This window comes from Equus asinus, unplaced genomic scaffold, assembly GCF_041296235.1.
Source record: "Equus asinus isolate D_3611 breed Donkey unplaced genomic scaffold, EquAss-T2T_v2 contig_545, whole genome shotgun sequence".
NCBI classification, from domain to species: Eukaryota; Metazoa; Chordata; class Mammalia; order Perissodactyla; family Equidae; genus Equus; species Equus asinus.
The window spans coordinates 1-17,974 of NW_027225233.1; the positions used below are offsets into that span (position 1 = coordinate 1).

A 17,974-nucleotide genomic window follows, 5' to 3' on the forward strand; every position below is an offset into this window, starting at 1 on the left:
ACTCCCGTCAGTTTTTTTTTTTTTTTTTTAAAAAGAAATGTTCAAATAAAGTTTGAAAACTCATAATGCAAGAGCTGCAGAGCTAGGATCCCAGAAGGACTTAATAACCACCTCCAGAGGCAGCGAGAAAGCAGTGAGCTCAAGGGGCTCCACACACACCCACCTGGTTGCTCATTTCTCGGGGGCAGGCACCTTCAGGGTCTCCCTCAGTTCCCTCATTTAACACCAGGACTGTCAACAGGTACAGAACTGTTAAAAGACAAACTTAGGGATACTTAAAAATTTTAAGAGTTTATTTGAGCAAAAATCAATTTGAATTGGGCAGCATCCAATGTAGCACATAGAAAGGAGCCCCGAGGGGCTGTACAAGATGAAAAACCTTTATAGGCTGAAGGGAGTGGGGACAAGGAAGTTATACTAGGCAAGCAAATTAGTTATTGAAAAGTCACTTTCCTTTAGAGGATGGAAGGGGCCTATCAGGCAGATTACCTAACTAGTGCTGGTGGGGTGATTCCTGGTTGACTGGTGTAAAGTTCCTTCTCTGGGAAAGCTGAACCTGTAATTAAGTTAAGTCTTGGTTTGATGACGTGGGGCTTAGTATAAGTGACTCCATTTTGGGCCTGTTGTCTTGTTTTGAACAGATTAAAGAACTTCAGTTATGGAACTTCTGGAGAGGGAGGCTTGAAATTTGGATGCAAGCTATTGCTCTAAGTGGTAATTAAAATTTTTGTTGATTAACTTTTTTCTTGCCTGAAAGATTAATACATGCATATGATAAAAAATTTAAGTAGTACAAGAAGCACAGTGAAAAGTAAATATTCCCACATCTGATCCCTGAGTGCCAGTTTGTCTCGCCAAAGGCAACTGTGCCATTTCCTAGAGTGTTACCCTCAAATTAATCTGTAGATATGGACCTATATGTATCTTTTTCTGTATTGCATATCTTTTTATATAAATAGGTACCTGCTATACAGGCTGTAGTATACTTTGCTTAAAATATGATCTTTACATAAATATCTTCATTCAATTCAAGAAGGTAAAGTGAATTTCTGAGGCATGTTAATTGCACATACTTGCATGTTGGTGTTCTCATTATTTTTTCCCCCAAACTGTATTCATTTCTGCTAAAGCTGCAGAGGGCACCGTGGTCCTTCCAGAGGGAGGCATGCCTCACATAGTGTTTGGCAGTTCTTGATTATGGTGCAAATTTTAGGGGTCAGAGAGCTCCTGGTATTACAAATATACATGAATTTGAAATACTTACCTGTGCTCACTTACTTTATGAATTTCATATAAAATTAATTGCAATGTATATTTATATCATTCCATCCCCTTCAACAGGAGTAATTTTTGTTTAATAGATAAACAGTGTTTAATTTCAAAAGCACAAGTCTTTAATCTTGCAACAATTATCTGCAATGATTACAGACATAGTGTCCCTTTCCTTTTAGTCATGGTTACACAGGAGTTCAGTGGCAGATGGAAACTGTACTGGCTTGGGTCAGTCCAACTCCACCATTTATAAGCTATGCCACACTAGAAAATCATTTATCTTGTAATTCACCATTGTCCCATCCACAAAATGAGAAAATTGTATGAGAATATTTCTAAGGTTCCTTTCAGCTTCAATAAGTCTATGACATCTTCATAAAAAAAGAAACTTGCTAAAATTGAGTATGGATGAGTGTCAAATAGAATACAGATGTATGAGAGGAAGGAAAAGCAACCTAGGTTACAGAGAAAATCTAAGGTAGTCAGAGTGTTGCAGAGGCTGATGGCAGTCCACAAAATCCACTCTCCTCTTTCCAACCAGAAAGCGAGACTACATCCCAGCTTGTGTTTGACAAATAAAAATGGCAAGCAATAGGATATATTGGAGTATATGAGCAAGCCATTTGGTATAAACCTAATTCGGCCTGACCTTGTTTTTTCAAAAGGGCCTGACTGTGGCTGTTGAGCACGCATTGCATATCTGCTTAGACATTTCCTGTGGCAAGAACAAAGGCCCTCGAGATAAAGGTGCAACTTCCCCCCACATTGGCATTTCCTTAGGGATAAGCATCTTTCCTTAGGCTAGGAACTGATTGCTGCACTCACCTTTGACCACCAGCTCACCTGTTACCACTCAGCTGGAGACAACAGACTGCCACCCTGCTGCGTTCACTGAGACAGAAGACCTACCTGCTGTTTCCATCAATCGCTGTGCGGACAGAGCAGTCTCGCGACTACGGTAAAAGGGACATTTCAATCCTATGTGAAACATCCTCTCTGGGGGTATATAACCACTCTGTGCACCCCACTTCTTTGGTGCCCTTTCTTCCTTTGGGAAGAAAGGCCCTGGGTTATAATCCTCAGATTTAAGCTCAGAATAAACTCACCCAAATTTTCATTTATAGATTGATTATGGATTATTTTCCTTGACAATGTCAACCACTTAACATATTTATTGGCATTTAATGTGTTTTCAGTCATTTGCTACTGTCAACAATGCCGCAACTGATAGCCTGATATACATGTCCTTGCACAGTCATTCAAATATATGTATACATTCTTAAAAGCAGAATTGCTCGCATAAAGGGTACATGCGCCTTCCAATTTTGATATTGCCGAATTACCTTCCAAAATAGTTTTATTAAATCAATAGTGTTTTCTACTCCTAAACAACGAACAATTATTAGCAACTGCAGGTCATGTTTTTGGTGAGAGAAAGGAGATAATTCTTGATGCTTCTTAAATCAACTAAGAAAAGGACTGAAAGGAAATGAAATTGCCTAAAGAAAATGTTAATACTTTACTGGGATACATATTTAAAACAAAGGAAAACCAAGCACTATTTCTGGGAAAGAATTCAGAATCACTTTTCCACTTTCGCTAAAAAAGTTTGAGCTCATTACTAAGTGAGTTTTTCCATTCTTCAATAATTCTTTTCCTAAGTCAACCTTTTAGGAACTTACAGCCAATGGGAACAGGAGTTCAAACAAAAAGAAAGAGGAAAAACCTAAAACTCACAGTTTCTAAGGAGCACAAGATTCTTTTGTTTCTGGGCTGGGTAGTAACTTTCAACTCTTGTCGTTTTAAGGGTTTTTAGATTAAAACAGGAAAAAGTATGACTGTTTAAAGGTGGTAATTCTCTTTTGATTGTGGAAAAAAATTTCTCTGCCGTGTTTTCCCACCGATTGCGAAGTCTTCAAGGATGGGCGACGGACGGCGTTCGTACCGGCTGCCCGCCCTCCAGAGGCTTCCAGCAGACGGCCGTCGTCTCCACTGCCGCCAGGACAGCCGCCCTCCGCGCCCCGTGGCCGCCTCTGCTCCAGACGCTGGAAACGCGCCTCCCCGCGGCGAGTGTCCGGGGACGCAGGGGACGACGCGTGACGCCACGGGGCCGCCGCCCAATCAGACGCGGCGTCGCGGAAATTTTGACCTTTAAGGCGGTGCGGGCGTCGAGCCGGCCGGCGCTCGGCGGGATGGCGGAGGAGGCGGCGGTGGCCGTGTGCGTGCGCCTGAGGCCGCTCAACAGCAGGTAGGCCGTCGGCAGCTCGGCCGCTCGCCCTTGGTGCGCGGTCCCGGCCCGGGCGAGAGACGGGCCGGCGGGGCTTCTCTCGACGCTGCGCAGCCGGCTCCCTGCGCGCTGGCCGCTGGCCCGGCCGCCCGGTGTCCCGGGGCGCGAGGCCCAGGCTGCTCGCTGCGCCCAGGCTTCGCTCCGGCGGCGGCTGGCTCAGCGTTCAGGACGCTGCGAGCCTGATATTCGCCCATTTGGAATTCTTTCCTTTTGGTACAGTGTAGACACTACCGTCGTTGCCCCGTGGATCTTACATTCTAGAGGAGGAGACACAGAGGTCATGAACCCTATAGAGAGAGCAGGAAGGGCAAGAAATGATGTCTGTTTGCTTCTCTAGTCTCTGCCCCTCCCTCAGAATACTAACACATTTTTGCATTTGAGAAATATGTGTTAAATGTTACTGTGTTAAATAAAGGGGAATATCAAGACGAGGACTTCCCTCTTGTCTAGGAGCTCATTATCTAATGCGTTAGAAGACAGCTCCGGAACAAAACCATCACGACACTGTGACAGGTGCTGTGACGGGCAGGTGGGGAGTGTGCCGGAGGGGTCATTAGCCCCACAGCGAGATGACGGCGTGGGAGACGGACAGGGCTGGTGTCAGGAAAGTCCTGACACTTTTCAGGGAGAAAGAATAGTTACGTTACTTGATGGAAACGGAAGTCGGGTATTCCAGGCACAGAGGGATTAAATCTCTTCTCTTGGGGAACCTTCAGATAGTTGATTTGTCTTGAGTTAGGGTGTATATAGGAAGTCAGAGGAAGCAAAGGTTGAAGAGAGAAATAAACATGATCGAAGTCTCACGTGCCGTGTGTTGAGGATTTCGGATGGTTTTGAAAGATGTTAAGCAAGAAGGATAATCGGAGTTGCGTTTGAATGTATCTTTTCAGCATACAGTGCTGGGTGGGGGAAGGGCGTGAAGACCTTCCCAGGGACGCTCCGGTGAGAGGGCAGGAGGTCAGGGAAGCCCCATTGAAAAGTGGTGACCCCTTAAAGGTGGACTTTCCACATTTCTCCCAATTATAGTATAGGTCATTACCATCCTTTAAAATATTCTTCAGAAGACGAAATCTTTTTAAATTATCTTTCATATAACAGACTTCAAAACTAGTTATAAAATGCACTGTTTTATTCTTTTAGAGAAGAAGCTCTTGGAGAAGATACGCAAGTTTACTGGAAAACTGACAATAATGCTATTTATCAAGTTGATGGAAGTAAATCCTTCAATTTTGGTAAGCTTATAATAGCATCAAAGTAAACATATTATCCTTTTCCTTTTAAGAGTACAAAAGGCTTATCCAGAATACTGGATTTGACATTAAAGATAAGACTAAGCCGTCTGTAAACTGCTTCAGTGGAAGATTTGAAAAATTGCTCATCCATCCTTTATGATAAGTAAGATAATGAATTGATGTTTAAAACACAGTTATAGTCATAATGCCTTATGACTGAAACTAACATTTTCCTCTTATTCATTAGTGTATTTGTGGCCTAAGACTCCGTAAGCCCAAAATATGTTGCTTAATGTCAAGTCATCTTTAAGATCTTTCAGTTAGGTATATTCTTTCCACAATTATTTTCAAGAAAACTCTTTAAAGAATAAATAGTGAAGATATTCCTTCTTGGCTAGAATACAGTGGGTACCTACTGCCCCTTTTGTGGAGCTTGTCATATGGTGGGAAGAAAGACTTTAGACTACTAATTACACTTATGATGACATGGCTTTGTGGGAGTTTCTAGCAGGGGATCTAACTAGCTTAGGTACCTGGCACCTGTAGGATGAGCGAGAGCTAGCTAGGGCAAAAGGACTTGGAGGCCCTCAAGGTTGGCCAGGCTGATTTGTGTATTGATTTAGCACATTCTGTATAGTGCTGACCATGTGCCGGACACTGTTCTAAGCACCTCATATATATTAACTCATTTAATCCTCCTAACAAGCCCATGTGATAGGTACCTTCCCCATTTTAATGAGGAACTGAAACGCAAATCACACAGCCAGCAAATGGAGGAGTCAGATCTGTGTTCCAGCCACACTGCCATGCTGCCACGTAGGCACCACAAAGCACAGTAAGGTCCCCTCAACAACCTTAGGAGTGAGAGTGATTAGGTTGTTGACTTAGTGTTATGCTAGAAAGCCAATATCTAAGCCTTTAGAGTAAAGATGTATAGAATAGAAAATGATTCCTGGTAAAGGACTATTTGATAGTATCAACATAAATTTTTAAAAGGTAGAACAGTATGTTCCAGAGATGATAAAACCAAGAACAAGGGATACACAGGCATTCTGACTCAAGTGCTGCAGGTTCTCAGTAGCTGTGTATGCTCACAAGGGGTTTGGACTCACCTACCTGTCTGAAGCAGCTGGTATTAAGATTTGAATCATCCTGCCATCTCTCCTTGCCCTGAACTCCTGACCCCTGGCAGCATTCAGATGGCACTTTGGTTTCCCATAGGGTTCTACCTGCAAGTGCAGATGTTGGTCATGGTGCAAGCCGTGTGAGCACTGAATTTCTCAAGACAGTTGATACATTTCCCTCCTGACTGACAAATCCATTTCTTGGGGGCTTTCTAATGTGAGCCCATCACTGAGAGAGTGGTCCATTTTTGATGCACCAACAAAGGAGAGACCACATCCTGGACTGGTGGATTCATCATGGCAAGTGCTACCTAACCCCAGCCCTCAGCAGCCAGCCAACCAGCTGTTCTCTGTAACACTTCAGCTTGGCTCGGTGCTTTTCTTCCAATTGTCTGTGTTTCTTGGTTTAGTTTGAGCCAGGCCTTCTTGCTAGATATGTTATAAACACTAAAATTTCTCAAAGAATAGTAATAGTTTGCATTTCCTAAGTATTAACCATATGTTCACAGTAATTCTCTAAGGAAGATAATATATATTCACTTTACAGGTTAGGGAAGTGAGGCACAGAGACATCATCCACGTTGCCCGAGGTCACATAGCTTGTAAGTGACAGAACCAGGATTTGCAGGCAGTCTGATTCCAGATCCCCAGGTTCAGCCACTATGCCTCACTGCCTCTTGAAAGCACATAAGATAGCTGACTTGTGTTTTTTTGTGTGAGAACCAGCACATTTTACTTTATAGAGAAGTGTATTTTCAGAGGACCAATAAGTTGAAGAAAATATTGTGAGTTAAATATTTTATCATACCATATCCTGACAATTTTATTTCTTTGGGCAGCTACTAATTCAAAGTGAAAACACAGTTGATTTGTTTAGTTTAACTTGTGTGGTTTTTTTTTTAGATCGTGTCTTTGACAGTGATGAATCTACTAAAAATGTGTATGAGGAAATCGCAGTACCAATCATAGATTCTGCCATACAAGGCTACAATGGTTTGTATCCACTGCAGAAACGTTTTATTTAGTCTTGGGTGTGTGTTCAACAGTATTGATAGTTTTACATACTCTCGATGCTTTTTCAATCTTGTGTGTGTGTGTTTTTGTGTCCCCAGGTACTGTATTTGCCTATGGGCAGACTGCTTCAGGAAAAACATATACCATGATGGGTTCAAAAGATTATTTGGGAGTAATACCCAGGGCAATTCATGACATTTTCCAAAAAATTAAGAAGGTAAATAGCCAAATTTCCGGTACATACGGGTAAAAGCAGTCACCTCTTGTCATGGTGGAAGGAAGCAGGTTTACAGTTCTCTTTCGATTATCCACGGGGAAGGAAGAAAGGCATAGCGTACATTTGCTTTCCCCACAGCCTTGCTTTAGAGCTTAGAGTCCTTTCATTCTTTCCCTTGATCCTGAAGCAGTGCTGCTCCTGTCACAAAGCAGGCATTGAGGAACAAGAAATCTTAACCCTGCCTTTGAGGAGCTGTCCGTGATCGTTCAGGAGCAGGAGAGGGTAGATGTGGTGAGAAGACCAGGATAGGCAACCTAATCAGTTAAGGCGGGTTTTCAATTTGTTTTTTCCTTACTGTTTTAATGATTTTTAATGTTCTTATTTGAACATCTGTTTGTAGGGTTTTATTTTAAGCTTAGAGAGTTGGACTGGGCACCCTCTTCTTCGAATTTTATGATGCCATACTTTTCATTATTTCTGAAACAATGCTTTTATATTTCTTTTTTTTTTTTAAAGATTTTATTTTTTCCTTTTTCTCCCCAAAGCCCCCCGGTACATAGTTGTGTATTCTTCGTTGTGGGTTCTTCTAGTTGTGGCATGTGGGATGCTGCCTCAGCGTGGTCTGATGAGCAGTGCCATGTCCGCGCCCAGGATTCGAACTAACGAAACACTGGGCCGCCTGCAGCGGAGCACGCGAACTTAACCACTCAGCCACGGGGCCAGCCCCAATGCTTTTATATTTTTGTGTTTACTTTTGTCAATATAGAACCATAGGATTTTTTTTGTTTGTTTTACAAAGATAACTTCTCAAAGAATATTTTAATGTTTATTATGAGCACATCAACATTCAGTATTAGGTTTTCATAACTGGGTGATCTCTGATGTTTTTACATATGTTTTCCCCTAGTTTCCTGATAGGGAATTTCTCTTACGTGTGTCCTACATGGAGATATACAATGAAACCATTACAGACTTACTCTGTGACACTCAAAAAATGAAGCCTTTGATAATTCGGGAAGACTTCAATGTGAGTAACAGTGGCTCAAACAATACAGTTACTTATTGGGATTATAGTTCATGAACATTAACCTTTACTTTCCATTATTTTTTAAAATGTCTCCTGTTTCTGTGATTTGTTTTTTGTTTTCTTTCTTAAATGTTTATGAGATCATCTTTTAAGTGATGTGTATCATTTTGAAATGTTGACAGTTGTAATATTTTTGTGTAAGGGCCTCAAAAGAACAAGATGGAAGTATCAGGTTAGAATTTGGTGTGCTTTGGTATAGGATATAAATTGTAAATATCATAGATTTACTTCTTATTTTTATACAGAGTAATATTCTCCATTTTCTACTTTTAACTTCTACAAATTAATTCTGTAATAGTTTGCACCTTCTCTTGAGATGCACACTTTTAAGTGACTTCTATTTCTCTACTCTTCCCATCATTAACCTTGTTTCAGAGGAATGTATATGTGGCTGATCTCACAGAAGAAGTTGTTTATACACCAGAAATGGCTTTGAAGTGGATCACAAAGGGAGAAAGTAAGACTTTATGCTGTATTTCCTCAAAACACTTGTAGAATAGTAAAAACTATTCACTTGAATGTATTTAGGCTTCAAATCACACTTTTCACTTTTAAGCTACAGTAAAAGTTAATGTTTTTCTTTGGATTTTAATATATGCCGCTGAAATATGACTCATTTTTACAGAGAACAGACACTATGGAATCACAAAGATGAATCAAAGGAGCAGTCGTTCTCATACCATTTTTAGGATGGTGGGTAATTCTCTCTCTACTTGGTCTTTCCAATTAAGAAGACACTAATTTTTCTACAAGTTGCCTTTTCTGTCTAGATTTTGGAAAGTAGAGAGAAAGGTGAACCCTCTAATTGTGAAGGATCTGTCAAGGTGTCCCATTTGGTGAGTATTGGTAAACCCTGCTAATGTACTCTATGGGCCAAAGCAAAATTTAATTCAGCTGCTGGATGTTTGGTTTCATAAGAACTGTTAACTAAATAGGGAAAAACATCTATAAATTGGTAGTTTATTCTTATCGGTAGCATGAGATAACTAGTTAAAATATAGGAAAAATTCGGGGGTCTTTCTTCCTGTTATGTTATGGCTGCCATCTCCTAAAATTTAGATGTAATGGTTGTAGGAGTTGAGGCCTTTCCTAACCAGTAACAAAAGAGGATTTGGGTTTTTTTTTCCAATCTACATTTAAAACTTAAAGTAATCTTGGAATTTGGTGATTTTTTTTTAACTTAGTCTCAGCCAGTAGAATTGAGACTTGTGAGATCAACAGAAACCTAGATGGGATGGTTAAAAAATAAATCACATATTCAAGTTCGTTCTTAAGTACAATAAAAAAATACGTTTTATATTATGAGCACAATGTTTTATGGTTTTTATTTTTTTAATGAAAAAAAATTACATTTATTTAACCGATGGAAATGTTGCCACTGTTGACGATGTATTCAAAGTATGCATTCTGTAGATGGCACTCTCTTTGGTTTACAGCACAGGCCTTCCCATGCATCCTCCAAGTTGTGTTGGATCATATGCTGATTCACCCAGAGTTTCTTTTTGTTTTCAAATGGAGTGTTTCTTCCAATAAACTTTATTTTTCCCCCAAGGTAGTTTCTTTCTTTCTTTTTCTTTTTTCTTACTGTTCTGTTGGACATGCGTGTCAGTGAAAGCAAATTAAAATGAATTGAGGGGGTTTGCGGCATTCTACAGATCTGAAGAATTTATTGCAACAGGAGAAACCATTGTGGTCTTTCTTATTTAATTTTAACAGTCCGTAGATACTGGGACTTTTTGTTCCCCCTTAATTGCAATTTTTCTCCCAAATGGTGGGTTGAATTTATTTATTTATTTATTTATTTTTTATTGAGTTAATGATAGGTTACAATCTTGTGAAATTTCAGTTGTACATTACTGTTTGTCATTCGTGTTGTAGGTGCACCACTTCACCCTTTGTGCCCACCCCCCACCCCACCTTTCCCCTGGTGGCCACTAATCTGGTCTCTTTGTCTACATTTTTAAATTCCTCATGTGAGTGGAGTGAATCAGAGATTATCCTTCTCTAACTGGCTTATTTCACTTAACATAATTCCCTCAAGGTCCATCCATGTTGTTGCAAATGGGATGATTTTGTTCTGTTTTGCATCTGAGTAGTATTCCATTGTATATATATATACCACATCTTCTTTATCCATTCATCTGTTGATGGGCACTTAGGTTGCTTCCATATCTTGGCTATTGTAAATAATGCTGCAGTGAACATTGGGGTGCATAGGACTTTTGGAATTGCTGACTTCAAGCTCTTTGGATAGATATCCAGTAGTGGAATGGCTGGATCGTATGGTAGTTCTATTTTTAATTTTTTGAGGAATCTCCATACTGTTTTCCATAGTGGCTGCACTAGTTTGCATTCCCACCAGCAGTGTATGAGGGTTCCATTCTCTCCACAACTTCTCCAACATTTGTTAATATTAGATTTAGATATTTTTGTCATTCTAATGGGTGTAAGGTGATATCTTAGTGTAGCTTTGATTTGCATTTCCCTGATGATCAGTGATGATGAGCATCTTTTCATGTGCCTATTGGCCATCCGTATATCTTCTTTGGAGAAATGTCTGTTCATGTCTCCAGCCCATTTTTTGATCGGGTTGTTTGATTTTTTTGTTGTTGAGTTGTGAGAGTTCTTTATATATTATGGATATTAAGCCTTTGTCAGGTATATGACTTGCAAATATTTTTTCCCAGTTAGTGGGTTGTTTTTTTGTTTCAATCCTGTTTTCATTTGCCTTGAAGAAGCTCTTTAGTCTAATGAAGTCCCATTTGTTTATTCTTTCTATTGTTTCCCTTCTCTGAGTAGACATGGTGTCCGAAAAGATCCTTTTAATACTGATGTCAAAGAGCGTACTGCCTACGTTTTCTTCCAGAAGCCTTCTGGTTTCAGGTGTCACCTTTAGGTCTTTGATCCATTTTGAGTTTATTTTGGTGAATGGTGAAAAAGAATGGTCAATTTTCATTCTTTTACATATGGCTTTCCAGTTTTCCCAGCACCATTTGTTGAAAAGACTTTCTTTTCTCCATTGTATGCACTCTGCTCCTTTGTCGAAGATAAGCTGTCCATAGGTGTATGGTTTTATTTCTGGGCTTTCAATTCTGTTCCATTGATCTGTGCACCTGTTTTTGTACCAGTACCATGCTGTTTTGATTACTGTAGCTTTGTGGTAAGTTTTGAAGTCAGGGATTGTAATGCCTCCCGTTTTGTTCTTTTTTCTCAGGATTGCTTGAGCAATTTGGGGTCTTTTGTTGCCCCATATAAATTTTAGGATTCTTTGTTCTAATTCTGTAAAGAATGTCATTGGGATTCTGATTGGGATGGTGTTGAATCTGTAGATTGCTTTAGGTAGAACGGACATTCTAACGATGTTTATTCTTCCAATCCATGTACATGGAATGTCTTTCCATCTCCTTATGTCGTCATCCAATTCTCTCAAAAAGGCCTTGTAATTTTCATTATATAGGTCCTTCACTTCCTTAGTTAAATTTACCCTAAGGTATTTTATTCTTTTTGTTGCTTTTGTGAATGGTATTGTGTTCTTGAGTTCTTTTTCTGTTAGTTCGTTGTTAGAATATGGAAATGCTACTGATTTATGCAAATTGGTTTTATACCCTGCAACTTTGCTGTAGTTGTTGATTACTTCTAAGAGTTTTCCAATGGATTCTTTGGGGTTTTCTATATATAAGATCATGTCATCTGCAAACAGCGAGAGTTTCACTTCTTCCCTCCCTATTTGGATTCCTTTTATTCCTTTGTCTTGCCTGATTGCTCTGGCCAGGACTTCCAGTACTGTGTTAAATAAGTGTGTACAGTACTGTGTTAAATAAGTGATGATACATGTCTTGTCCTGTTTTCATGGGGATGGTGCTCAGTTTTTGCCCATTGAGTATGATGTTGGCTGTGGGTTTGTCATATATGGCCTTTATTATGTTGAGATAGTTCCCTTCTATGCCCATTTTGTTCAGAGTTTTTATCATAAATGGCTGTTGGATCTTGTCAAATGCCTTCTCTGCATCTATTGAGATGATCATGTGGTTTTTATTCCTCAGTTTGTTGATGTGGTGTATCACGTTGATTGATTTGCGGATGTTGAACCATCCCTGTGTCCCTGGTATGAATCCCACCTGATCATGATGTATGATCCTTTTGATGAATTGCTGAATTCGGGTTGCCAAAATTTTGTTTAGAATTTTTGCATCTATGTTCATCAGTGATATTGGCCTGCAGTTCTCTTTTTTCGTGGTGTCCTTGTCAGGCTTTGGTATCAGCGTGATATTGGCCTCATAGAATGTGTTAGGAAGTGTTCCATCCTCCCTAATTTTTTGGAATAGCTTGAAAAGGATAGGTATTAAATCCTCTCTGAAAGTTTGGTAGAATTCCCCAGGAAAGCCATCTGGTCCTGGGGTTTTATTCTTTGGGATGTTTTTGATTGCTGTTTCAATCTCTTGCCTTGTGATTGGTCTGTTCAAATTGTCTGCTTCTTCTTGAGTGAGCTTTGGGAGATTGTAGGAGTCTAAGAATTTATCCATTTCCTCTAGGTTATCCATTCTGTTAGCATAGAGTTTTTCATAGTATTCTCTTATAATCCGTTGTATTTCTGCAGAGTCTGTTGTTATTTCTCCTCTTTCATTTCTGCTTTTGTTTATTTGAGCTTTCTCCCGTTTTTTATTTGTAAGTCTGGCTAGGGGTTTGTCAATTTTATTTATCTTCTCAAAGAACCAACTCTTTGTTTCGTTGATCCTTTCTACTGCCTTTTTTGTTTCAATAGTATTTATTTCTGCTCTGATTTTTATTATTTCTCTCCTTCTGCTGACTTTGGGCTTTGTTTGTTCTTCTTTCTCTAGTTCAGTTAGGTGTAGTTTAAGATTGCTTATTTGGGATTTTTCTTGTTTGTTAAGATGTGCCTGTATTGCAGTGAATTTTCCTCTTAACACAGCTTTTGCTGTATCCCATATGAGTTTGTATGGCATGTTATCATTTTCATTTGTTTCTAGGTATTTTTTCTTCTTTAATTTCTTCAACGATCCATTGCTTGTTCAGTAGTGTATTGTTTAGGCTCCACATCTTTGTGCCTTTCTCAGCTTTTTTCTTCTAATTAATTTCTAGCCTTATAGCATTATGATCGGAGAAGATGCTTGTTATTATTTCAATTTTTTTTAAATTTGTAGAGGCTTGCCTTGTTTGGCAACATATGGTCTATCCTTGAGAATATTCCATTTGCACTTGAGAAGAATGTGTATTCTGCTGTTTTAGGATGAAGTGATCTATATATGTCTATTAAGCCCAATTGTTTTTTCATTTAGCTCCACTATTTCCTTGTTGATTTTCTGTCTGGATGATCTGTCCATTGATGTGAGTGGGGTGTTGAGGTCCCCTACTATTATTGTGTTGTTTTTAACATCTTCCTTTAGGTCTGTTAATAGTTGCTTTATGAATCTTGGTGCTCCTGTGTTGGGTGCATAGATATTTATAAGTGTTATTTCTTCTTCATGAAGTGTCCCTTTGATCATTATATATTGTCCCTCTGTGTCTCTCTTTACCTGTCTTATTTTGAAATCTGCTTTGTCTGATATAGGAATTGCAACACCTGGTTTTTTTTTGCTTGCTATTAGCTTGAAGTATTGTCCTCCACCCTTTCACTCTGAACCTGTGTTTGTCCTTGAGGCTGAGGTGTGTTTCCTGGAGGCAACAAATTGTTGGATCTTGTTCTTTAATTCATTTTGCCACTCTGTGTCTTTTTATTGGAGAGTTCAGTCCATTTACATTGAGAGTGATTATTGATTCATGTGGACTTAATGCTGTCAATCTGTTGCTCGTTATCTGGTTTTCCTGTGTTTGTCTTCCTGTGTGCTTTAGCCTACCCATTTAATACTGCACTTTCTTATGCTGGGTTTCTTAGCTTTTTCCTTATTTATGTTTTGTGGCTTTGTTGTGTTTTTTAGTTTAGTGTCTACCCTGAAGTTTGTATTTTGAATCTCGTGTATAATATAGTCTATTCTCTGGTGGTCTCTTACTTACTTGGCCTAGACTAATTTAGTCCCTTTGCTCTTCCCCTCCTAAATTATTATTTTCATTTCTTTTTTTTTTAAGATTTTATTTTTTTCCTTTTTCTCCCCAAAGCCCCCCAGTACATAGTTGTATATTCTTCGTTGTGGGTCCTTCTAGTTGTGGCATGTGGGACGCTGCCTCAGCGTGATTTGATGAGTAGTGTCATGTCTGCGCCCAGAATTTGAACCAACAAAACACTGGGCCGCCTGCAGCAGAGCGCGCGAACTTAACCACTTGGCCATAGGGCCAGCCCCGTTATTTTCATTTCTTATTCCAACTCGTGTTATGAGTTTGTAGTTAGAGTGATAAGATCCACTTTGCTTTGGTAGTTTCCTTACCTTTGTCCTAATGCTATAGGTGAATATTTGCTATCCTATTCTGGTTCTATTTATCTGTCTCCCTACTCTGTGGATTGTGTCCCCTTTCTCCCTTTTTTCTTTTTTCAGGTATGAGAGCCTTCTTGAGGATTTCTTGTAGTGGAGGACTTTTGGTTACAAATTCCCTTAACTTTTGTTTGTCTGGAAAAGATTTAATTTCTCCCTCACATCTGAAGGATATTCTTGCTGGATAGAGTATTCTTGGCTAAAGATTTTTATCTTTTAAAGTTTTGAATATGTCACTCCATTCTCTCCTAGCTTGTAAATTTTCTGCAGAGAAATCTGCTGAAAGTCTGATAGGAGTTCCTTTGTAGGTTATTTACTTCTGTCTTGCTGCCCTGAGTATTCTTTCTTTGTCTTTCATTTTTGCCATTTGTACTACTATATGCCTTGCAGTAGGTCTTTTCACATTGACAAATCTAGGAGATCTGAAAGCTTCCTCTACACACATTTCTCCCTCAATCCCTAGATTTGGGTAGTTCTCTTCTATAATTTCATTAAGAACACTTTCTGCTCCATTTTCCTTTTCCACGTTCTTGGGAATTCCTATTATCCATAAATTCTTTCTTCTCATTGAATCCGCTATCTCTCAGAGATTTTCCTCATTTTTTTAACTCTTAGTTCTCTTTCTTCCTCTGTCTGGAGCCATTCGGCCTGTATATCTTCAATTATGCTAATTTGCTCCTCTCTGGTGTCTACACAGGCATTCAGGGAGTCCGTATTCTGTTTTATCTGGTCCATTGTGTTTTTCATCTCTAGTTATTCTGTTTGATTCTTCTTTATAATTTCAATCTCTTTTGTGAAGTAACTCCAGAACTCGTTGGCTTGTTTCTCTATCTTTCTCTCTATCTCATTGGGTTTTTTGATTATAGCTGCTCTGAACTCATTTTCACTTAGTTTACCTATTTCTAAGTTCTCAGGACTTAATTCTGTGTTTTTATTGTTTTCCTTCTGGTCTGGAGCTTTTATAAATTGCTGGATGGTAGAGGAGCGGTTTTTTCACATGGTGGTAGAATTGAGTTGCAGTTACAGCCTGTTGCCACTATATGGGGGTTGAGAGCCGCGTGTTTTGAGCTCTCCGCCTTCGGACAAGATGGCAGCACCCAGCATTGTTTGCCAGGGGGAGGGGCTGTTTTTCTGGCTCGCCGATCTGGATTTGGATCAGTTCTGTTTTCTGGTCTCCTGAGGCCCTGGGTTTATAGGGTCCCCACACACGGAAGCTTTCCCCCATCAGCGGGTTTCCACTATACCGGCGGCAGGAGTCCTGGGCAATCCCCCGGTCACGTGGCCCCTCCCCCACTCCTTCCCTCACCTGTGGCAGTGATCCCAGACTCTAGGGGAGGGAGCGAAGTTCTCTCCTACCCTGTTCCAGCTCCTCTGAGGCCAGCAGCAGGGTCTCTGTCCTCCGTCTTTTTGATACTCTAGGTCTCTGATCTCCTGGCATTAGGTTTATTAGCTGAAATTCAGTTTTTTTTCAGTCCTTTGTTGTAGTTTGGAGGGGAGAGAGTCCCAGGTCACCTCACCCCGCCATTTTGCTCCACCCACCCCGTCCATGAGCACAATGTTTTAGACTGTAAATCGCTTGAAGGGAAGAGTAATGTCTAATTCATCTTTATAGCCCCAACACATCGTATGTAGTTTATATTCAATACCTGTTTGTTGAATGAGTGAACATAAGCATTATGCAAACACTCCTTACCACATAAGTAAACCTCCCATTTCCTTCTTGCTGCGCTGTATCAATTCTCTCTGTTTTTGTGCTTCCTTCCTATTCCTTACCATTATTACTTTATTCTCTGTCTTCAGGACCTAAATTCTTTAGCTTGATGTGGGATACGATTTAAGATTATTCTGTTTGGGAGCTGGCCCCGTGGCCAAGAGGTTGAGTTCTCATGCTGCTTTGGAGGCCTGGGGTTTCGCCACTTTGGATCCTGGGTGCGGACCCAGCACCGCTCATCAGGCCACGCTGAGGTGGTGTCCCACATAGCACAGCCAGAAGGACCTACTACAACTAGAATATACAACTGTGTGCTGGGGGGCTTTGGGGAAAAGAAGAAGTGGGGGGGAAGATTGGTAACAGATGTTAGCTCAGATGCCAATCTTTAAAAAATAAAGATTATTTTATTTGAAAACTTCAGGGAAAAAACGAGTAAATCTATAATATGTTTATTCACTTTGAGATTTTGAAAAATCACTCAAGTATCTAATTCTAGTTCACCCCAGTTATTTTACTACACAGTATAATGTCTATTATAATAGCCTATTCTTTCTTCAGTTTAACAATAAAAAACCCCACAAAACCTAACTTCTGTTTTGTTTTCCAAACCTGGCCTGTGATATTTCACTGCAATTTTTAACTTTTCTCTTAATAATGTAGCTTTAATACTCTTGACATATTCAGTGATCCATTTGGTGACTTTTCTTGTGTTCTTTGATGTTCTATTATCTGGCGACCTTAGATATCATCAAGTCCAGCCCTCCAGCCTCCCGCTCACTCTAAGTATCTTCTTGGAAAGAAGTCTTCCCCAGAGTCATTTTCTGGCTCTTTGGAGGGAGTCTCTGAGTGTCTCCTGGCCTTTCTGGGAGAATAATATCCAGGTTCTCTTAGCTCTGCTCCGTCTCTGTTCCCTTCTGTGGCTTCTTTTCCCTACCTTTCTAACAAAAACTCAGGCGTGTTCTGTGGCCTTTCTTACTTCCCCGTTGCCCTCTGACATTTGGTTCACATTTGTCTTTTGATGACAGCCATATATTTATTTTGTCTAGAGCTCTGAGTTCTAATTCATATCTTCCTAAAGATTGTTATAATGGTGTGTCTCACTGATATCTCAAATTTTAGTGTGTCTAAAACCAAGTTATTTCTTCCTACCATGGTGAATATTCCTTTTTCCAGTATTATCAGTGTTATCCTGGTCACCTAGGCTGGAAACCCAAGTCAGTTTCACCTCATCTTTTTCTGCCTTCTCTTTTGTCCCGTCATCCCCGTTTTTTATTGATGCTACCCTTTAGCATTCCATGGGTGTCATACTCAAGTCCTCATCTCTTGAATTACTGTATCATTCCCCTGGACCTGGCCCCCATGACCTGGTTTTGCTTCTTCAGTCTGTTATGCAGATTTCTGATGTCACTAAGCTTGTGTCGTGTCACTTCCTTGGACAAGATCTGGCCACTCTTAACCAGTCTAACTTGACGTCCTTCTGCTCCATGTGCGCTCCTCTCTTAAGGATAGGTTGGGCCACTTGGTATCTTTGAACACTAATGCTTATTCCCATCTTTATACCTAAGTTCATGCTGCCTTCACCACCACTTCACCCCTTTATTATGT

The 17,974-nt window shown here is 40.0% G+C and overlaps 1 protein-coding gene across 1 annotated transcript in view; it reads left to right on the plus strand.

Annotated features, from left to right (window-relative positions):
- Positions 1-3,457: 3,457 nt before the first annotated feature.
- LOC139044049 (centromere-associated protein E-like) overlaps positions 3,458-17,974 on the plus strand; it is a 79,518-nt gene continuing 65,001 nt past the window's right edge. The window contains exons 1-8 of the mRNA XM_070503653.1: positions 3,458-3,520; positions 4,700-4,791; positions 6,819-6,908; positions 7,028-7,146; positions 8,054-8,173; positions 8,609-8,690; positions 8,859-8,926; positions 9,004-9,069. Of these exons, the coding sequence (XP_070359754.1) occupies positions 3,465-3,520; positions 4,700-4,791; positions 6,819-6,908; positions 7,028-7,146; positions 8,054-8,173; positions 8,609-8,690; positions 8,859-8,926; positions 9,004-9,069 (693 nt within the window). The 5' untranslated portion in view covers positions 3,458-3,464. The remainder of the gene's footprint in view (positions 3,521-4,699; positions 4,792-6,818; positions 6,909-7,027; positions 7,147-8,053; positions 8,174-8,608; positions 8,691-8,858; positions 8,927-9,003; positions 9,070-17,974) is intronic.